We start from the raw sequence: 23,545 nt of genomic DNA on the forward strand, positions 1-23,545 counted from the left end.
GCGCCCCTAGAAGTGGCTGGGCACCACTGACAATTTTCCTTTTTATGTTGTGGACGGCTGTAAGAAGCACAGCAACCAGCCAGGACACCACCTAGACTATGAAAGTCATCCACTCAGGAACCCCCACGGACACCTGCCCACCACACACCTTCCACAGAGGAGCCATCGTGCCCGAACTTTAACGCACCATCAACAACACCTTCAAGACAGGCACCGATCCCGACAACTGGAAATGCGCGGAAGTCAGACCCCTGCTCAAAAAGCAGTCATCAGACCCCAAGGACCAGAAGAACTACCGACCCATCCCCCTCCTCCCCTACGAGGCAAAAGTCACTGAAAAGATAGCCAATGCCCACCTAACTACATTCATTTAGGAAAACTCCATCCTCGACTTCTCCCAATCCGGATTCCGAAGCAATCACAGAACCGAGACCACCTTACTCACAGCCACAGACGACATCCGCTCCCTCCTCAACCAGGGACTTACCGCGCCCCTGATCCTACTCGACCTCTCTGCAGCATTCAACACAGTATCCCACCACACACTCGGCGCCAGACTACACGACGCCAGCACACCGGGAACTGCCCTTGAATGGATCCTCTCCTTCCTCACCGGCAGAACACAACATCAGATTGCCACCCTTCCTCTCTGAACCCACGGAACTAAACTAGAGGGCCCCAAGGATCGTCGCTAAGCCCCATACGGGTGAGTATCACGCTTACAATTCCCCTGATTGATTGAGCAACATTAATTAAAATGTTTTTAAAAAATACAGTAAGAATCCTGTGGGGTTGCCAGATTTTGAGAGGTAAGACCCGGGAGAGGGCAGAAACAGAAGTGAGGCTAAAGGCAGGTATATAACTTGTGTAATTTATCTTTTTCTTTCAGATGGCGTAGGAGGAGGTCAGATGTAAACGTAGTCTTGTAAACATACACATTTACAAGGCTCTGTTTACATAACATTTGCTATGGCTGGACCTCCACCTTGTGCCCCGTGCCCTCCTTCCCTCACTGTCTCCCATCCTAGAGGACCTCCTCCTGTGCTGCTTGAAAGAAAAAGATACATTATGCAAGTTATTTGAAGCGTTAGAGACGCCGAGCGTACCTTTCCATCCTGCTCGGCATAAGGATTTAAACTCACATCATTTTAAAATAAATTGGGTTGAAGAAGTTTCTCCACTTCCAAGTGGGGTGAAAGAACAGTTGAGAGTGACCTTGTAATGGGTAAACTATCTTACAAAAGAACACTGCACCTCAAAACAGATGTTTTTAACCCTTTTTTGATTTCGCAGGCAGAGAAATGCTGATCAAACTCTACCTTATGATCAATTCTCTAATCTTTTGATATGCATATCTCAAAGACACCATATGAATAAGGTTTTATAGGCAAAAGGTCTTTCTGCTAGAACCATACATTTTCCATACTCTGTGACTCATCATTTCAACCCCATCAAAATGTTATCACGGTTATGAAGTGTGTGGTGTCTGTTTGACCCACTGGGTTTGACCTTAAACTCTTTAAACCTCAATCCTGGTTATGCTTCTACTTATTAGAAAGACTCTTGTAGGCGTAAACTGATTGTGGTCTTGAGAATCTGAACATTTAGTTAGAGAATATAAATGCTCAAATTTGTACACTTGTGGATTTTAGCGATTGCTGTCAGTCATTTGGCAAGGAATTCAATATGTGTGTGCTAACATTAGAAATTGAATATTTTGTTGCTGCACAAGTAAGCTTATACTGATTCTGCTCCTTGTCAGCTACGACCTTGCTTTTGGTTAGAATGTCTTGTGGCACTACAGTATACCCATACTAAAGACCACTGGGAGCTTGATATAGCAGCATAGATCGTTAAACATATATTGGGGTCTGGGAGAGAACCACTCCAACCTATGGTAATATGGATCTAAATACCTCAATCACATTATCAAAGCATGCCCCTCAAAAAGTGAATTAGGGCAACCGCCATGAGTGTTCTATTGATGCGTCTTGACACAGTTCTCCCCATTCATGATGGTGTTAGACTTAGGTGAAAATGTTGCATCAAAGGCCCACAATGATTCAAGCAAACTTGAGTTCCTCACTGATGTTTATCGAGCAACTATTTTGAATTCCCTATTGAGGTAAATCAACTAGCCGTGCAGAGTACACATTTGGCAATAATTCAATAATACAATAAATGTTTAAAGCCTTTTGGGAATACATCTTAAAGGGTGACTGGACTTTCACCCTCATAACAAAGGTCACTGCCCCTCACTTAGGAAGAGGCGACTTCCCCGTTTCAACAGTACGAAATTCCAGAATACTATTTAGGCTCACCAACATGAATCTGTGACTGAGTTTACAGGTACAGGATTGGTGTTCAGTGCTGATGACCTAAGTGGCACTGTTACCCTTTCCCAGTGCATGACCAAAGCAGATTTCAGGATCACTAATCATGGCTACTCTCTCACAAAGGCTTGATATACAGCCATGATTGGATGTAAGTTTTCTCACAAATAATAGTGATGTGCAGGTAATGCAGCACAAGTCTGCCCCTCTGATCTGTAGATTGCTAAATCACACTATCTCCGCCCCTGCGCCGCTGGTGGTGTGGACTTGGTGGTGACCTGGGGCCCCCTTTGCCCTTACCTTAACCCCAGAGCTTGCCTCCCAAGACAGAGTGGCTTGCCCAGGAGCACCCGCCACCCGAGGTGCCCTATAGGCTAACACTGATGCCCTGCACTCTGCAACCGGCTGCCCTAGTGCCACTCGTGGTGCACCTTGAGTGCTAACCTGAGCCTTGGGGAACCCTGTTTCTACCCCCCCCAAAACTCAGTTACCAAAACCATTTACTGACCTGCAAACCTAACACTTCGTTTTCCTCTAAAGGATTGCATGGTGGGTTTTTCTCTGAAAATTGTTCTCTGTTGATCCTGTCTTGTACTGCCACAAAGTAACTTAGCGTCTTCAAATGAGTTAACCTGCTTGCTAATGTGCTACAATACTCAAACTGTGTGATTAGTTTGTTTGTTGCAAAAGTAGAAAAGTAACAAAAAAGTAATCTTAAGTAATTACGAGTGTTCTAAAGTTCCTAAAACCCATTCTTCCTACTGCAAAGTAACTTGTATGCTCTACAAATCCAGTACACACCCTATATTGCTAAATATTACCTGCAACTGAGTAAACCTAGATTCCAATAATAAAAATAAAGTAACAACTTTTATACAAACAATTGGTCTGGATTTAGTCTCCGAGTGCGTGACATCATTTCTTGCCCGAGTGTGTATACAACAAATGCTTAACACTCCCTTCTAGTAAGGTCGACTGCTCAATCACACTACCACAAATGACTATAAGGGATTATCTACTTTAGCCTCTGCTACACCTCTGGAGATCCACTGTACTCTGTTTACACTGTAACATACAGTGGTATAGTGTACACAGAGCAAGCTTCCTACATGTTTTCATAGGAGTCAACTGTAGGAAGCTGGCTCTGTATATACTACTCCAAAGTGAGGTATAGTGTGCACAGAGTCCAATGGATACCCAGAGGTATAGCAGAGGCTAAAGTAGATAATACCTTACTCTCTTTGGAGGCAGTAGGGTTGAGCAGTCATGCTTATCAGAGGGTAGTGTTAAGCATTGGCTGTACACACTCTGATACAAATGTCACGTCACACACTCAAAGACTGAATCCAGACCATTTGTATAAACATTATTATTTTGTTGTTTTATTTCTAGAACCAAGGATTTACTTAGTAGTACACAAGTTAAACTCTTCATACAATGTTACTTTCAGCAATACAGTGAATACTGGATTTGTAGGGACTTTCAGATTACTTTTACAGTTGAGAAAACAATTTGCAAACTGTTCAGAAATGCTTTTAATTACTTTTACATTACTTCGTGATTACTTTTCTAGTTTGACACGAAACACACTCCTAACACAGTTCAAGCAACTCAGGACATCAATAAACAGGTTAACTTTGGTGAGGGCTAAGTTACGCTTTGTTGCAGTACAAGAAAATTCAGAGAAAACCCACCATTCAGTAATATGGAGAAAAAGAGTTAAGTTTACAGGTGAGTAAAAGGTTTTAGGATTGGAGTTTTGGGGAGGTAGAACCTAGGACCAAGGTTCCCCAAGGTTCAGGTTGCCACTCACGAGGCACCAACAGCGGCACTAAGGAGGAAGAGTGCAGGGTGCCAATGGTAGCGGATGGGGCACCTTGGTTGGGGACTGCTCACGGGAATGCCACTCAGTCTCAGGAGCCAAGCTCCTAGGGTTAAGGTCAGGGCAATGGGGTCCCAGGTTGGACCCAAGTCCACACCTCCAGTGAGGTAGGGGAGGCTGGGAGCAGGGTGCTCAGAAGGTGTTGGACCCAAATGCTTTTCAATGGAGGATGTCAGTCACGAGAAAGGCTGTAGGCTGTAACCAAAAACTGGACAATGAAGATTTGCTGGACACCAGGAGACCGTTGGTGAAGCACCTCAAGACTCAGGAGCTAGGGGTACCCTTTTGTGTTGGGGTCTTCTAACCGGTTCCGGTCGCGGTTGCGGGGACCCTTTAGGATGAGGCTGCAGGCATTGAGAAGGTCTGTGGAGGTCATTCTCATACTGGATCACAGGTTGAGATCGCAGGGAGGACCTCGCTGGGGTGTTGGGCCACTCAAACTCTGGTCGTAGGCGTCAGGTGCAGAGTGGTGAGGACTCGCGGATCCAGATTGATATGGAGTCCTGCCTTGGGTTGGTGTTGGACAAATCCGGTGCCCATAGGAAAGGAGTTCTTTAGGAAGGCAGGGCAGGTACCCGGGGTTCTTAGAGGCTGCTGCCTGCAGGAAACAAGAGGTTCAGCTTGCAGGGGTTTCAGAGCAGAAGACAGGCCGGTAGGGCTGGGGCCAACGCAGTAGTTGTTGTTATCCTCTTATGCAAGACAGCTCTTCTGTTCTTCTTATCACATCGAATCGGAAGAGGCAAGGTTCAGGAGTGCCGCTAAATACTAAATTTAGGGGTATTAAAGGGATGTGCAGTTTGGGACCAATGGGTCCCTTCCCTGGGGTGTCTACACCCCCTAGGTAGGGGCATAAGCCTCTTCCTGATAGGAGTCCCCCCCCCCCGGTTAATTTCCCCCCAATAAATTAGAAGATTCGCGTCCCTTGGACTGCTGCTGGCCAAAAGAGAAATAGCCCGGCTGTGGGGCCGCAGGGCAGCTCCTGCTCTGCAGGGTTGGCTTTGCAGTTTGGCATACTGTAACACTAATAGAGAAGTTTATGTCGGCGTGATGCAAAGTTCGTCCCGCCCCAAAGACATATGGGGCCCATATAGGTCATATGTGGAAGCACTACTGCAAAACTCAAACTCACAACTGGAACGTGGCATAGGTGTGGGTGATAGCTCTCCTCCTTTAGATTGGATGTTACATACCTCTAGGGCTGCTCACTAGGGAAAGAACACCTATTAACTGCTTGGCTTTTTATGTATATGACCACTGAGGACCAGAAGTTGAAGCAATAACCAGACGTGGTCGAAAGAGGGACAGAGAAAGCAATGGGGGTTATGATATTAATAATGTACAGATTCAGATATTCTAATACCTATGGATAAGTTGAATATACAATGCTAAAGTATGCCATTGAGTTGGCTACTGGTAGGATACTTTATATGACAGTGAACCAAAGTTTATGTATTGTTGCTTTGTGGGAAAAATTGGAAAATAAAGTAAAAAAAAAAACTTTAAGTGCATAAAGAAACACACATGGTCTTAAAAACAACTATTAGCATTAAATGTACCATATAAAAGTCTAAACATATTAATGTCAGATTCAATGACGAAAGCAATTAAGCAAAATCAGAAAGTGAATTAACAATTTGTCTCCAAATATACAAACTCATATTACCTAATCCTAGGAAGACGCACAAACGTAATGAGGTCAAGTGGGAATCCAAACCCAACTCCACTAATATCTTGTTTGAATGGGACAAAATATATAGCACAGCCTTCTCGAATAAAATATCCCCTATTCTATCTCAGACTAAATACATGTTACTCAATAGGTCTTACTGGACTCCTGAAAAGCTTTTTAAACTCCGCTTGATAGATAGTCCAACGTGCTGGAACTGTAACTCTGATGTTGGAGACCTCGCTCACATGTTTTTCACCTGCCCTTCCTTACAACTATACTGGGATAAAGTTTATAAATGTATAGGACGCATCTTCAGAATCAATCCTCCCAGGGAGTTCTCATATATTCTATTAGGCGACCTTGACCCAGCACTGGTCAATGATAATGCTCGTCACCTGATGGACCTCTTAATCACCTTAGCCTGTAATGTAATATTGTGCAAATGGAAGAATGCTAAGGATGTATCCTTTAGAATTTGGCAAGAGTGGCGGTCCTTCCTAAGAGGTGCAGATAATCCAGCGCTGCATACCTCTCCATGGCGTAAGACCCACGGGAAACTTTGGAAATCCCTAGACGCCTCTTCATTCTCATTTGACCCTCCGTGACTCCAACCAAATGTGATAATATATATATATCCTCATTGTATCACCATTGCCATTTCGATGTAGGCTATAATGGTTTTTGACCCTCCTGTATGGCACCATTCTACTTAATTATAGGGCCACTCATGGCACATATGTTTACTCACTGCTGTTCTCCCAACCTGTGGACTCCTTGTAGATAACGGCTTTAATCAATAGGCACTTTAGCTCGTCAATATGTATACAATGATTATTCTGTATGTATTATTTGAGTCAAACCCAATATCATTGTCATTTTTTTTCTTTCTTTTTGCTCTTAATTTCCTATATTTTATGTATGTATTTCCTTTGTATTTGTGTTTTTCAATAAAAATGATTTGAATTAAAAAAAACAATTTGTCAATTCAAGTTCAATAATTAATTATTTTCTATACATAAAATTAGTCTACAGTCTGCCTGTAAAAAGTGTTTATACTGTGAACAATTCAGAAGGCATACAATCAACTGAAACTGCCCACTGAAATATCCAGCATGACAACCCTTCCAGGAAATATCGATATGCAATGACAAAGTGCTTAGCGCAACTATTCAGTCCAGAAAAATTCCACAAATCTGTGCTACTGAAGGCGACAACCATTAAAGCAAGGTTTTTTACAGGACTGGTTAGTCATCGCTGTGAGTTCCTGACAAAAAAAAATCTTTAATCTCCCCAAGAAAGGGGAGATGCAAGCAGTAAGAAAGAAGCCAAAACAAAAGACAAACGTAACATTGTTGTTTTCAATGGCTCCAAACAATTAGTGGGTTGGCAGGAATTAAAAACATAGGTTTATTAACGATCATGTCAACAGACCTCTAGAGGCTAAAATGATTTACATCCTGAAGAGGGGGCCTGTCTCTTGATATGGCAAAAACGAATTATTAATTGAAATTCAGATAATCTGCCACAGTGGCTCGGGCATGGCAAAAAGCTGGGAAGGACAACTTCAACTCTACAACTTTTTTGGACTCACCTGATCCCCTTCTCTAAATCAAACACCATTTTTTGTAATTTATTTTTAAAATGTGTCCCCAGTCCGGATACATATGCAATACCCCCATTATTAAAAAAACGACCCTGGACCCTACAAAACCGGAGAACTACAGGCCCATTTCACTGTTACCCTGGATATCCAAACTGGCAGAGGCTGATGCCAACGCAGTTCTCTCAGACCATATGGTCCAAAACAACATCTTGGACCCCTCCCAACACGGGTTCCGGCCAGGGCATAGTACGGAGTCCGCCCTTCTATCCACTACCGAACATCTCCGGAAGGTACTAGATGCCGGTCAAAGTGCTGCGCTGATATTACTCGATCTCAGCGCAGCCTTTGATACGGTTTCACATAACATCCTGCTGAGCCGCCTGGAAGACATAGGGATCAGTGACCTGGCCCTGGAATGGTTCCGCTCATTCCTGACGGGCAGATCCTTCCGTGTCTCAGCACCCCCGTTTACCTCCCAATCTCACCTTATCGGCCAAGGAGTTCCGCATGGATCGGCTCTTATTCCATCTCTTTTTAACCTGTATGTGCAGCCTCTCGCGGCAGTGGCCAGAGAATGGGGCCTCACGCTGGTGTTGTATGCCGACGACACACAGCTAGTAATCACTCTTACGGAGGCCCCCTCAACCTCTGCCAAGAGATTCAGGGATGGACTAGCTGCAGTTGCCCGCTGGATGACGGGTAACTGTTTACAACTCAATGCAGGGAAAAGCGAGGTGTTGCTCCCCGGTAAGAATACCAGCTGTTGGAATGACCAATGGTGGCTATCCTCGCTCGGCCCCATTCCCCATTCTAAATCCTTGATAAAAAACCTTGGAGTCTGGTTGGACTCCTCGCTGAGCTACCAAACTCACACCAAAAAAGTAGCAGCTACGTGCATTGGCTTACTGAGAAGCCTTAACCCTATTCTTGGGTTCTTTGACCCCAAAACACGGCAGCTCATAGTCCAATCCATCATCCTCTCCCGGCTGGACTATGCTAGCGTCCTATTGTTAGGCGCCAACAAAGCAGAGACAACTAGGCTGCAACGTAGTCAGAATTCTGCAGCCCGAGCTATAGTCAGTCTTCCTAGGAGATGCTCTGCTAGAGCCACCCATACGAAGACTCCACTGGCTCCCAGTGGAAGCACGAATCCAATTTAAGGCCCTTACCACTGCTTTTAAAATTCTTAAAACGGATGGCCCCGAACTCCTCCACCCGCTTCTTACAATCTACTCCCCCCAGCGCAATCTGCGCTCCCTAGGTCAACATCTAGTAGTGGTTCCCCGCACAAAACTCTGCCGTATCGGGGGTCGCTCCTTCAGAGCTCTGGGAGCTAAACTTTGGAATTCCCTTCCCCTGAACATCCGCCGGCTCGAAAATCTTTCTGCTTTTCGCAAAGCAAAAAAAAACCCACCTGTTCCCATTGTCCTAGACCCTGACCCCCCACCTTCTCAGTAGGTTTGCTATGGTCTTCAGCGCCGTTGCTGGGGCAGCTGTTGCGCTTCAACAAAATCGTAACATAACATAACATAACTTGAAAAGCCAGAGGATCTCTCTCCCTTGAGACGTTTCTATACTTAAGAATGATGTGGTCCTAAAAAGCAGGCAGTATATTGAAATATTTTTATGTACTTCATTTTCAAACCATTACTCCTATCCATTTTTCATCTGAGTAACCCACATATGTATGAGATGGGTTGTATGCTGCATCCATGCACTCCCCCCAGCATAAGTGAACAACGAGGTCCTAACAATGACCGTGTCTTAACCATGCATGCCTTTACAACAAATTTAGTTGTAATGGCATATTTGGTAAAGGCATTTACGTGGTTAAGGTTCTGCCATAGCCCCTGCTCTAAGTCCTAAAACGCAGCCACCTGCCCCCGAGTACCCCAACCCATGCCCTGAATCCTAAAAACAAAGGACCCCTGCCTTAATGCGAACCTCACCCCAGTCATAAAAACACCCCTGTGCCCTAAAACCCGGGCCCCAGCCTTGAAAATGTTCCAGACATCCCCTGCCCTGTGCCCTAAAACCTTCACCTAAGACCTAAAAAAAACAAAAAACAGCCCTGAGCCCTAAAACCACCCATACAGCCGTAAAAAGTTCCCTATCCACAGTCCTGAAGCCCTAATACACAGCCCTGCAAACTAACCAGTCCCCTACCCTGAGCCCTAAAACTGGTACCCCCCTTAAAGTACACTGACCACATGCCCTAAGCCCTAAAACTCTCACAAGTTCCACAACAAAAGTAATAAAAAATAAAAAAAAGTTTGTGACAAATAATAAAAAAATTGTGTTCACCAAGCTGTTCCTCATCCGGACAGGAAATCACATTCGACCCTCCGCCCGAGTCTAGAGCGCTAAATACCACTAACGTCTAAACTACGCAATAAGTGGTAAAGGCATATGTGCCATTTAGATGTGCATGGTTCCCCCTGTGTTGTTTAGCTATGCGCTGTTTAGGCTGCGTAATTTGGGCTGTGTACCGTATGAGATACATCTCCAATTTGTAACAATGCTCTTTTTCCCTTAGAACATATCTCATATTGTAATCATAGTTTATTACTGAATATCTGATATGGTAAACTTTTTCAGGTGTGGTTTCTGTTTTAACATAATCCGATGGCAGACTTCTGCAAAGAAACTAATCAAAACAGACCATAACTAATTAGCAGAAAATAGGTGATCAAGGATGTGACCATCAGAAATCATCTGATGAGCCAGTAACTAGCTTGAAATCATAGTCATCCATCATTTCTGTAAACATTTTTGCTGCCAGCATCAATTCAAGGTTGCCAACTGAATAAAAGGCTTGCACTTGTACTACGTGGAGCACGAAGGGCGGCAACTCAGCAGAGATGTACAGAAAGTACTGATTACATTCAAGAAACAGGGCATGTTTGCATAGAAAAGTGAAATTAAATATTCAAGTAGTCTGAATATGAAAACCGTTTACTCCCCTCCCAATGCTTGTTTGCTCTGAAATCATAAACAAACACTAAATAAAGAGCATTATGAAACCCAAAGAGGACAGATCAACAAAATCAAGGAACAGTTTGGTAGTCATGCCTCAGATTTCATGCTGAAGTTAGGTTTTACTTCTCAAAGCTCAACACAAAAAGAAAACTTACGATAAACATATTAAGGTACACCGAGAGGATGTAGGAGTTGGAAAATAAAGGTAAAGCTTCTGATTTCTTTTCAGTGTTAGATCTGGAATAAAATCCATAAATGGAACTTCCTCCACCTTAGTATCACTTTTGTGGAGAAAAGTCCTCCAGGTTGATTGTCCCCTGGATCCAGAACCTACAAAATAGGAGAATTGTTCAATGCCACCCAACTATGAATGAAAACCCTGGGTAACTGATAATGGCAAAGATGGCAAGAGATGTTCTGCCTTTGGATTTAGCACAGAGATCTAAGTTACCTTCATATACATATAGGTGGTTGATCCGATCCCCTATGATCAGCTGGCCCAAGACTTAAGAGAAGGTAAAGAAACTCAAGACATGTTTAGAAATGGTGATGATCTGCAACCAAATCAGCTTGCATCTCATTTTAAAAGAAAATGTGCCAGAGGGGTTAAGATGGTGTGGCCTCTTTTCATGTCGTCCTTGGCGTTATAGCACTAGTACGACATGTTTGTCATTCTATTTATAATCACAAGAATGTAGTCGCTGGTATCCTGGGGACATGGGGGACCAAAAGCGACCCAGACATACCTATTACTCTTCTGTAACATAGCCCTTATCACGGCACGAAGAGAGACTGCTCGCATGTGGGCGAAAAGGGACACACCCACACTATTACAATGGAAAGCAGGTGTGGATTGGTGCATGCAGGCAGAACGCACAACATACAAAAGTAAGGGATAGCCAAGAAAATTACGAAAACCAAATATGGGGGCCATGGCGAGAAAACAGAGCTTCTGTGCTGGCTCAGAATGCCACAAGTGTCTGTAGAACGTCAAATGTCCATACTACTGAGAGTCAAGTGTTATGCGAGGTCAGTGTCAGATTTTTTTTTACATAATGTTTATGGCATAATAAAAAGAATTAAGGAAAAAAAGTGGAGTAGCTGAGGTTGTTGATTTAGGACTAACTAACAGAATACAAAAGGACAAAGATGGAGCACATTATGTGGCTATTTAAAATCTAGTAACATCTGTGATTCACATAGCAAATTGTGCCCGTTTTTCTACTGCCTTTCAAAACAGACATTTAGTGCAAAATAATGTGCGAGTCTTTTAATGGCTGCAAAATAAGGGGTTGGCTATTAGGCGATTAAGAGCATGTAAAGTATATGAGGATATGTTCCAGCAGAAAGTGTATACCTGTGAGTGTTCCAACAGGCTGTGACTATTTAGAGCTCTGCGTAACAGCTTCTTCTGATCATTAAATGACTCTTCCAGCTCGAATCACAGAGTTTACATCTTTGGGTGACCCACCCTCATTTTTTAGGTCTCGCCCTGGCGAAAGCGCGCGAAAGGGCGCTCTCGCCGCGAGACTATAGCTGTCGGCTCAGCCGACGAGTGGAGACAAGAGATGGCCACGCGCAGCATTGAGAAGCATGGCAGAGTCTGATTCCGACGCGCGCCTTGGGATTGGGTCGCGCGCGTGAGCTTCTACCGTACACAGCTTACGAGGGAGTTGACGAGCAGCAACGGAGGCGGCGGAAGCGCTGGAGAAAGGGGTAATGCTTGTTTTTACCAGGTGCAGTAAACAACTCTTATTCCAAGTATATCACATGCTGAATGTATGCGTTCCTCTTCAAATCCCACACGTATCAGAATATACCGAGATTTCTTATTCTGTGAATGTCGTCAGGTTTGAGCTGCTTAAACGCACCTGAAGAAAATACAGGGAGTGCAGTGTTTGCTGTACAACTTATATGTCTGGTATTTTCCTCCGTACTCCGAGTCAGGGCCGTATCAGGGGGAAAGGCGGGATCGACAGACACTTCACTCTCACAGCACTCAGGGGACCCTCGCTTGAGGCCCTGGCTTCACTAAATAAACAGCTTCCTGAATGTTGCTGGCGCCGGCAGTAGCATCTTCATTTTACATTTGAGTTGGCTAAGCATTTCACTGTCCGGGGAACTCTCGCAAGTTTGACAGGTTGAGAGCAATGTACTTAACATATTACCTCGTAATTAAGCCTTACTGCTCTGGGCAAAGTTATTTATAAATAAATAAAACACATTCAGCTATCTCCCCAATAGCCTTTTCAAAATCAAATATTTTTTTTTTTTTATCAGCACACATTGGTGTTTTCAGAAATGTAATCATGTGTGTACTACCTTGCATGCCACATTTGACACACACAGCTTTCCTTCTCTCTCCGACTGCATTTTCTAAATAAAACTTGCCCTTGTATTACACGTATTGACTGCAAGCTGTGAGCCCACTATAATGTAACTGTTCAAAGTGGTGCTTTTGCACACAGTATTAGAAGTATTTCACCGTTGCAGATTTAATTATTTTGATTTGGATAACTACAAGGCCGCATTTCGGATCCTCTTGTGTTGCACAGCTGTTCATGCGCCTCCGCCCCTCTTCAAATTAACAACATATTAATGACTATCCTGAAAGCTAATTAAGCTCCGCAGTCTCCTGCACGGTTACAACCCCGCCCCCTTGTGATGTTGCCTTCCCGTAGCTCGCGACTCCCCCCCCCCCCCCCCCCAAGAGTCCTGCCTCGCGCTGCCGTCTAGTGCTGTAGGGCTCTTATGCCTCATCCTCGCCGTAGACCTGGGGGTGTGCAGAGCCAGGGTGACCGCGTGGGCCTTTGTTATATCATCTGGCGCAATGCATGCTGCGCTTTATGTTATGTTTTTTGGGCTTCACCTTTAATAATGGTGATCGCACCTTTGTTTTATTATGTGCGAGTAGAATTGCTTTTTTTTGCCAGCGCCTTACACCCAGCGCTGTATGTTATGTTCAGGGGCTTCAGCTGCATGCAATTATGGAGACCATGCTTTTATTTTTTTTATTAAAATTGGCACAACAGCCGCCGCACTTTATCTTCAGCAGCTGCGTGCCTGTTGACATTCTTACCGAAAACAGACTCCCTTAGAGCCAGCCTTTTACTGGTAAGCATGGCACCCAATTCACAAAAGATATTTACAAAATGTTAAGCTATTGCCATTATAAATTACAATAACTTTTATTTAAGTATTAATTATTTAAAAAAATTAAAAGCCATTGTTATTTGTAATATCAATACATCTAAGTCACGTAAATACAACACAAATTGCAATACAAATGCTATAGGTGTCACATTTACGAAAGTTAAAACTATTGGCATTGTAAATGACAAAGGTATTAATTTCGCTATTTTCAAAACCAACACATAAATAAAAAATGTGTCATTTACAATACCAATAGCTCAAACTTTCCTAATGTGAGATCTATTGCATTGCAAATGCTTGTAACTAAATCCATCCAAACCTGAAGTTATTGCGACCTCTGCCAGAGTAACACTACTGCCCATTCCCGGTTAGACTTCTGAACCTCCTTGTGCAAGCCTGAAATCACAGAGTGAAAGAAACTTATGTGGCAAACTGGACAATAAATCTACTCTACAAGCACACACAAAACCCTTTCTAGAAAATGAAATCACCGAGCCTCGAGAGAGTATAAAACTCACTATCTAAGAGTCTGATTTCAAACTTGTTTTACAGTCCTTAGTCGTTTCAAAACTAGACTAATTTAGGTCACTATAGACAAGACCTTCCTAGGGTACACCTTGCTCTTTTAAGAGTCAACTTAGAGAGCAGTGGAAACACTATTTACCAAGAAACTAGGAGTAAATGGTTTTGGCATATTAGTACCCATTTCAATACGTTCCGATTGAAGCGAGAACAATGAACATAATGGCCTGCCTAGCATGCAAAGCCCTTCCTTCTAGGGCCCACATTAATTTGGCACAGAAATTCATCAAGTCTAGAGGAATTTGTTCCAAATGAAAGACGGTCTCATTGCTCTTGGTACCAACTACCTTAAAGAAACAATGCGTTTCGACTAGACTTTCTTCAGTAGTGTGCCACAAATCTGTAATTCCCTCTAACCACCCATCTGGGACAACTCATTTCTTCCTACTATGAAAAACAGAACTGAGAAGTCTATTTACTGCAATGGCAGAACTAATCTCAAAGTGCTATATTCAGCTTACCGATGCCAGATGTGCCTGGGTTGCTCTGTTCAGTAATGATAAAAGAATGAATGCTGTCAGAATCCATGGGGGTGGAATGATAAGCCACAGAGTAAATAGTGGATACTGGGCCCCAATTGTGATAGTTGGGGTAGATTACCAATGGAGTCCTGGATCCTACTATGGCTCTGCAAACTAGGTCAAGTGCACCCTTTTCACTTTTGACTTTCAGGGTTGCAAGGGTGGGCAGTCAAAGGCTTCTCTGGAAGGTAGCTTGGAGGGCAAGAGCTCAGAACTCAAAAGTCAACCAACAGACGCAACAATATATTGTCAAGCCCAGTGCTTATCCTTTGAATAAAAATAAAGTACTTTAATCGCACAGCATAATTTAATACTATACCCCTCAGTACCATACCCTCGCTATGGGGGATTCTCACCTTCTATAATTGCTGGCTTGTAACTCCAGACAAGGCCCTCTTCAGGTGCAAGTGCAGGTCACTCAAATCACCTTGAAGGTGTCGATAAACCCAAGAGTTCAGTTTGGTTTCACCTCTTTGCGATTACTCGTAAAAAGACTTTAGGTTAATTCTGAAGATCTCGATCTGCTACTCAGGCTCTTGTTCTTTCACATTTCTCAAGTCCTGCTGTTACCTACATTTGGTTGATGAAGTTTGGGGTTCTGAATGAGGGAGGAATGCAGTGCTCGTGCAGCAGCCAATTTTGAGCTGCCGGGCTGTGGCCTTCTTCAGAACTTGACGACTTTCAAGATTTTAGAACAGTCCCTCCAGTGACAGCTCTAGTCTTTTGTAGCTGTGGCCTCCCTATGATGGATGCAGACGGGCTGCTGGTGAGGCCCCTGGGCCGACCTTTACCTTGTGGATGTCTTCAGCAGTTGCAGCCTTCGTAGGCTTTGGGCAGATGGTACACTAGTACAGAAGCTGCATCCTCAGGTGCGATCAGGGTTCCACCTCAGTGTTAATGAAGTGTTCCAACTTCGATGTTGACAGCAGTCATCCAGTCACGAAAATCTACAGATCACACACACGAGTCTGGTTCAACTCTGCTAAAGTAAAGTATGTCCAAGAAACAGGCATTACACGATAAAGAACTACTTGTGCCTGAACCAAGGTAATACTGTGATAATTGTAATCAAGTGCCTCGTTCCAATTCTTATGACTAAAGTGACTAGGAATAAACTTCTCCCTCCCTCACACCCACACCCTCATACAGGAGAAAAAAAACTGGTTTATGGTTAAACTGGGGATAACCTTCATGCAGCAGATCAAAGTTTTAACCAAAAGCACAAACTTAAAGGTCACGATGCCAAGAATCCTCCCACTCGTTCAGATGAAATACCGGACCCAACTGACCAAAGCCCTGGAATAGTAGCACAGCCCTACTGTTAAGGTCAATGCTTTACAGCCAGCTGCATGTCACAGTTTCTTACTAGTCTTGCAGATGATCAGTATGGGTTGCTCTGTAGTTTCCCAGTCTGGGAGAACAGTGTACTTCAATTATTTTACTCCCAGTAGAGCTGGACGTGCAGCAGGACAGTCATGTCTCTGGTCGATTAAGTGCTGCCTTCAAGACTGGTCTGGTCAGGCAGGGGCTTATCTGTTCTTTGGCTCGCTAAGGAGCTGAATAAATGATATATTTTCCATTCTCCTCACTAAACATTGATGAGCCTGGGGTAACCTGCACAGTTAATCCACTCAATGTGAGGCATGTTTTCTTAGTTTGTAGTTAAGGGTGCATGCATTGCCATTTGTAAATAATTCGTATTGACTGGTAAGTTCTGTTACTATTGCAACGAAACACCTACATTAAGGCAGGGGCCCTTTGTAAAGCAGTTCAATATTGTAGGGTAACTCCCAGGGAAACACTGAACATCATACACCACCAATGCTACAAATGGTCCAGGGAGGGAAAACAGGTCAGCCCTTCAAAATCTGGGTGAAGAAATAACCCTGGGGATTCAGTGCAACTAGTATATGTCTGAGGCAACTTATATATGAGGGTGGGCGATCACATACAATGCAACTCTGGAGCAGGCCATTGTACGAAGAATATCTGGATCAGATCAGAAGGTATATTTCAGGGATTTATGATAAGCCATCGTACCCGAGGTCACTGCTAAGCAGGTGGTGGGTGTTAGGAGAGGAATATGAATGGAAATATTGAGTACATAAAAGAGTGTGTTACCGTACAGAGCAAACAAGGGGTGCTTGTGGAATATTGGAGGGAGTGGTGGAGAGATCAGGAAGTGGCAGGGCTTACCTTACAATTGTCGACAGTGATGTAAGGTTGAATAATTTCTGTATTTGCTCGAGGAATGCGTGTTCCTTTATTTTTAGGTCTCGCTGAGCCAGCGCACATGGGCTGCTAGCGAGACATTTAGTAAGGGAGTTTTCAGAGTGCTGCCGCTGGCATAGAGCTACAGTGCACGAGCCATAGAGCTACAGTGCACGAGTCATAGAGGTACGGTGCACGAGGCATGCACACGCGCAAAGCAGCCATATGCCTCTCCGCCCTCCTGCTTTTATCTCATTTACGAGCCGTCATGGCTCATTAACTGCTTTTGCGCGCCGCGTGATCGCACATAACTCCCTCTGCCTCTCTCTCCCCTGCTGCAGCCCCTACCTATGCATTCTGCCTCCTGGACCCACAGACGGGCAGCGCTCCGGTGAGGACATTTCCTTAACGCGTTTGACTCTCACTGAATAAACCACCGCCCTGGGTTCATTCTCCAATGATGTTGCATTTGTCAGAGCCACCTTGTAGGGCCAGACTCCCTTCCCTCTGCCTTGTTTGAAAGCCAGGCTTTTCAGTCTCCAGCTTAAGCCTACTTTTCAAGCGTAGCTTCAGAGCCGGTGCCTTGCTTCACAGCCTGCCTCTACCACCTGTTCCTTGTTTCACAACCTTTTTCCACATCCGTTTGATTACTTTGCAAACAGCTCTCTATTTCCGAGCTTACCTCCAAATTCTCTTCATTTTCCCTTGCTTGTCTCCACAATCTTTTCCTATTTTTAAAACCTGTCCTCACAATCTGTGCCTTACGTCCAAGCCAGTCTCCACAATGTGTTTGATTTCACAGCCTATCTCACCACAATCCTTGCTTTTTAGAGCCCGCCTCACTCATCCAATTTTCACTGCCATCGTATGTTTAAATACAAGTTCTGGAGTCCTAGAAACCCTTGCCGCTTGGATGCTTTTCCTCCAATCTCCCTTTCTGAGTTCTGTTCACTTCTGCACAAAGTGAGCTCTGGCTCCCCTATCGACTGCTGTCCTCCCCAGGTTCTTAGGGACATCTTCTTGGCCTGCCCTGATCCTCCCCTGGCCTTACTCAACAACTCTCTGGCGTCAGGTGTGGTTCCGGATTCCTTTAAACAGGCAGTGGTGACACCAATCCTAAAAAAGATCAATGCTGACCCCACGGTCTTAAGTAATTATAGACCCATTTCCCTTCTCCCCCATCTGGCAAAAATTCTAGAGACTTATGTCACCCGGTGTCTGAGCGCCTTCATTGAGACTTCATCTTTCCTGGAGGCCCAACAAGCCGGATTCCGCCCCCTCCATTCAACCGAGGCGGTTATTGTGGCTGTCATGGACACCCTCAGGAAGGGCGCCGACAATAACATCCCTCAAGCCCTGGTCCTTTTGGATCTATCGGCGGCTTTTGACACGGTCGATCACGTTATACTGATCGACCGTGTCAGGAACGCCGGTATTCAGGGCATGGCTCTTGAGTGGGCCAGGTCCTTTCTGGATAATCGCTCTCAGGCAGTGCATTTGTCTACCTTTTTGGCTTCCTACTCTCCCTTGTCCTGCGGTGTCCCTCAGGGCTCCGCTTTATCCCCTTTATTATTTACTTTATACATGCAACCTCTGATTTTTTCCCTTCGCAAGTCCGCCGCTACCATCTTCAATTACGCGGATGATTTGCAGTTAATTTTTCCCACTGATACCTCCCTTTCCTCACGTACTACCTTTCATTCCACCATGCTTAAGATCTCTGAGTGGATGTACCATAGTCAACTCAAATTAAATCCCACTAAGACTGAGCTTCTTTTGGTGGGAGGAGCAGCCAATCCATGGAATGACAGCTTTTGGCCTCCCTCACTAGGGCTCCACCCCCTGTCCTGTCAACTCAGTGAAGAGCCTTGGAGTGGTCATCTCTAGTGACTTATCCATGGGGCCCCAGATCAGTGCGGTGACGTCATCCTGCTTTTACCAACTACGCAGGATACGAAAAATCTGTAGATTTCTTACCAGAGACGCACTGATCCTTGTCATCATGGCCCTGGTCACGTCAAGAATCGACTACGCAAACACCTTGTATGCCGGTATTCCTGCATACCTCCTTCACAAGTTGCAACTTGTGCAAAATCAGGCTGCTCGCCTAATCTATCACCAACCCCGACATCAACATGTCTCGCCGCTACTGCGGAGCCTTCATTGGCTCCCTGTAGCCAAGCGTTGCATTTTCAAACTGGGCTGCACGATTTTTAAAGCCCTAGCTGATCTTGCTCCTATTTTTATCTCTTCTAAATTGAAATGCTATGTGCCTTCTAGAAATCTCCGCTCTTCTGGCCACAATTTGCTAGTCATTCCAAAAACCAAACGGAAAAAACATGGCGGCTCCTGTTTTTCTTTCTGCGCCCCCAAAATCTGGAATGCTTTCCCGCCTGCCATCCGTCACTGCTCCACCTATGGCTCTTTTCGTAAACTGTTAAAAACTTATCTTTTTCAGTCTGCTGTTGAGTAAAACACACGTCCCTGCCTCCCCGCATGTCATGAGCGCCATGAAACCGTACGGTGTCCGAGCGCGGAATAAAACTTTTTACCATACCGTACCATACCACCATTTTAGTTAGTGAGTTGTTTTAAATGCTGACTCAGTGGCTCTACAATCCGTGCCTTGTCTCAGTGCCTCACTGATCAGCCTGTGTCCAGTATTAGAGCCCACTTTATTAGTCTGTATGTTGTTTCAAAGCCTGACTTTGCAATCAGTGCCTTATTTTCTCTTTGCTTGTATTTCACTTTTTCCATTTTACTCTTTCTTCGCTCTCTATCTCAAACTCTCGCCTTTTACATTGAGCTCTATATTTGTCTTACTTCCCTTGTTCTTTTTCTCCAATTCTTTTTGCATGTCTTGCTTGTTTTCTCTCTCTCTTCACCTCCCCTTCTGCCTCTCTGTTTCCCTCTCTGCCCTTCTCTGTTTAACCCACCTAGGCCTCCGTTGCTCTCCATCTAAGCCTCTCTCTTCCAACATTTTATATTGTGCGTCAGTGCAGTATCTTCTCCCACAGGTGCATCGCCAGGCAGGAGGCTGCACGCGCCACCCGGAACCTGAGGACGTCACGTGACAATCCCTTTGTCTCATGATATAGTTGAAATCTATATGCTTACAACAGGTTTCCTGGAAATACCATATATTTCCAAATCTTCCTGAAATAAGATGGCATCTGCCTAGGCGCTGTATTGAACTGCATTGAAATTACATTTATGTAGCGCTTGGCACCCCTGACTAGACGCGGAAGACCTATATTTTGTGTTAGGTAAATGAAGCACGTGCCGTGCTAATCAGTGTTGGTCAAGGTGGGATAATGGTATTTTAATGGCAGCCGATGTGTGACAAGTGTATGACAGGTTTCTGTTACAAACACCGATGTCGTGGTCCAGGTATATGATATCCACACCGTGGGCACATACTGGGGGGAGGGGTGAGGAGGGGGTGGGCTTAGCATGGCTCTGGCTGGGTTCTCTGTCTCACACTCAGGTACAACATTAAACCATAGGAACCCATACAATAAGGCACAGCTACCAGCTGTCCTTAATCACGTGTGCCCCCCCCATGCAACAATTCATTGCTCGCCACACCACCCTCTTGAAAAATATTTTGGAGTAAAAACAGAGCACAGTGGTCAGATTTCGGCCCCTGTAATATAGATTTGCCCACATTTAATGCACACACGAGTGAACTTTTCTCACTGACTTCTGTGGGTACGTGTAGTTCTTTCCTCCATATGTAATCACCTCACGTGCAATATTGTATATATTTTATTTCACAAATGTTATTGGGGTGTCTGCCTATTCGAAACCAACTGATTTATAAAATGATAATTTATTTTGTACTAAAACATTTTAAGTGTATTAATGAGAACAACTAATTAACAGATATAAAACACTTTGTGTAAGATCTAGGCAAACACAGGCGCAGAACAAAACTCTCAGCAACACCCAGGCTTCAGACAAGATCATACCTTTTTTGGAGAAAACCACTCCATCCCTAAAGGTTGCACTTTCTTCCTCAGTCCCATATCTGTTCCTTTCCCTTGTCTCTGTTCTTCTATTTCATTTCTCCTGTGCCTCCTGAAAGCTTTGAGTTAATCTTACAGAGTGCTGGGCAAACACTCAGCATAACTTAACAAAAAACACACACACACTCACTCTCTCCTCTCTTGCTCCCTCCCTCCATCTTCTCTCACCCTCACTCTCTCTTCTACTTCCCTCTTTCTCTGTTTCACCCTCCCTCTTTCTTACTCTTCCCTCTCTTCTACCTCTCTCCCTCTTCTCCCTTTTTCTCTCCCACTCCCCCCTCTCCTTCCCTTCCCCTCTTCCCTCCCTCTCTCCCTCCTCTTTACCCTCCCTTTTTCTCTTTCTCCCCTTTCCCTCTACCCCCTCCCCCTTGCCCCTTTCACCCGCGTCCCTCTCTTTCTTCTTCCCTCTGTCTCCCTCTTCACTCTCTCATTCCCCCTCTCTATCTTCTTCCTTCTCCCCTCTCTCCTCCCCAATATACAAAGAAGCAGATGGACTGCACCGAGGAAAGCAGAAATAATAGAAATAAAGGCGACCTGAAGCCTACAATGAGTGATAAAAGTGCAGAGAGAGGCCCTGATAGCTGTCCCGAATATCTCCTGAAGCGAACCTCCTTGATATTCAGTCCACGAGACAGCCTTCCCACATGACCCTGAACCGGATAAAGAAGGAGAAATCGAAAGGACTTACAGGGCAAGCAAATGACAAATGTTATTTTAATTGATGACGGACTATGTATGTGATTATAAGCAATGTTTGTACTTTTATGGATAATGTTTCTCCGAATAAAGATGATTGATACTGATACTGACAAATGTTACCATCCACTATGGTGGAAATGGAGGATTTACTGCCCTGGAGGTCTAGTTCAAAAGCATCGAGCAAAGAATCATTTTACAGAACGATTGAGCTCTGCAAATCCGAACCGCCCGTCCCAGGTTCAACAAGCATTTGCAATGCAATAGGTCTCGTATTATTAAAGCTTGAGCTCTTGGTGTTGCATTATTTAGCATTGCCAATAGCTCAAACTTTAATAATGCGCGACCTATTGCATTGCAAATGCTTGTTGTGTATTGTGTTGCAGTTCAAATCTCCCGAAAAGGCTTAGGCCTGGGTACCAACCTTCCAGTTACGTCTCAATGTGGGTTCCTGGATTCCAATAACGATTTAGTGGGGATCCCCGGTCCCCGTAAAGGTTAAGTGGGGGTCTAGAGAAGACAAGAGGTTAAGAACCACTTGTTTAGAGCCATTACGAAGGTCAAGTGATAAGCTTTTTACGAGTCAGAATTTGTCAACTGAGAATACAAAGTGGGTGGTTAATATGATACTAAACTCAATTAACCACCCACTATCACTTAGTGCAAAAAGCATTAGCATGCCTGCTCCCTTTAAATACACAACTAGCTCAATAAACTTTAATGGAAAGCTAAGCGTAGACCAGAAACGGAATAATATCAAGCGGCCCTCCATACAACACTAATAACTTGAGTGTTATGGAGAGGCCGAAATGAGTGGATAGTCTGACCACTCTCTCTATCCCCGCAGCGCACTAGTAAAGGTGGTGAAGTGTCACCCTAGCTCAGGGGGTCTCTTTACTTTAGACATACGTACCTAGAGGCCACTTGCCATTGTAACCCTTTTTTATTAAAAAACACTTTGCATTCAGAGGTGGACAGACCGGTGTTTACAAGCAGAAAAAGAAAAGTACACGTTTCATAAGACAAAGCGATCTCTAAAATCTCAGGCTTGGCTGATAGTGTCACGTTTGACATGGGTTCACTTATCAGCTACGTGTACAGCGAGCGCACCTCGAAGGAGGGTTGTCTTCTTCTCGGTGTCGTATGTAGTTGCACAAGGGGGCATCTAAACACTACGCCCTCAATACCACCCCCTGCACCCTACCAATGCCAGGTTCGTGGGCCCACGGGAGGCTTGCGGGCAATCACTGTCACAATAACTGTCATGTGGCTGTGTCCCTTCCCAGACACATATGGGGCCTCTGTCTCTGCTCACCGAACTCAGGGCACAGTACACGCGGTTCCAGCACTGCATCTTCACTACGGAGACAGTCACCCCCCGTCCGATCACAGCCACCAGCAGCGCCGCCAAGGACTACCAACGTTACGCATGCGCGCCTCGGCCTGATTGGAAATGTAGTCTCCATCTAACCTTTCCAGGCACCGAGCGCTATTGGCCGCAGTTGTAGTTGATGATCGAGATGAGCACTTAGTAGATGATCATGGCGGCCATCTTGTAATGGTTAACTTTTCACTGTTCAAAGAATAGACACATTAACGATTTAAAGAGAAACATGTTTTAACGTATTTTAAGTTTTTATTCTGGAAACAAAATATAGCAAAAAGACTGTCTAGCCAATCAGTGAACACGATTATGTAAATTAAACATGCCTTTGCAGCTTTTCGTTCTGCCGTCCTTGAGCATTTTGCCGTGTTCTTTAATTACATACACACTTATTAGAAACATTTGATCCCGATCAGTCTATATAATTATACCAATGTTACTCCACGGTCTAATGACCTCTTCCTTCTTATAGGAATAGAAGGCGGACTCAAACTGCCCGACCGT

At 44.5% G+C, this 23,545-nt stretch overlaps 1 protein-coding gene across 1 annotated transcript in view; it reads right to left on the minus strand.

Moving 5' to 3' along the window:
• The window catches only part of LOC147666007 (dihydrolipoyl dehydrogenase, mitochondrial), a 193,208-nt gene extending 170,073 nt beyond the window's left edge, over positions 1 to 23,135 (minus strand). The window contains exon 1 of the mRNA XM_086949329.1: positions 22,973 to 23,135. Within this exon, the coding sequence (XP_086805455.1) occupies positions 22,973 to 23,011 (39 nt within the window). The 5' untranslated portion in view covers positions 23,012 to 23,135. The remainder of the gene's footprint in view (positions 1 to 22,972) is intronic.
• Between the last annotated feature and the right edge of the window lie 410 nt (positions 23,136 to 23,545).

This window comes from Lissotriton vulgaris, unplaced genomic scaffold (genome assembly GCF_964263255.1).
Source record: "Lissotriton vulgaris unplaced genomic scaffold, aLisVul1.2 SCAFFOLD_1018, whole genome shotgun sequence".
NCBI classification, from domain to species: domain Eukaryota; kingdom Metazoa; phylum Chordata; class Amphibia; order Caudata; family Salamandridae; genus Lissotriton; species Lissotriton vulgaris.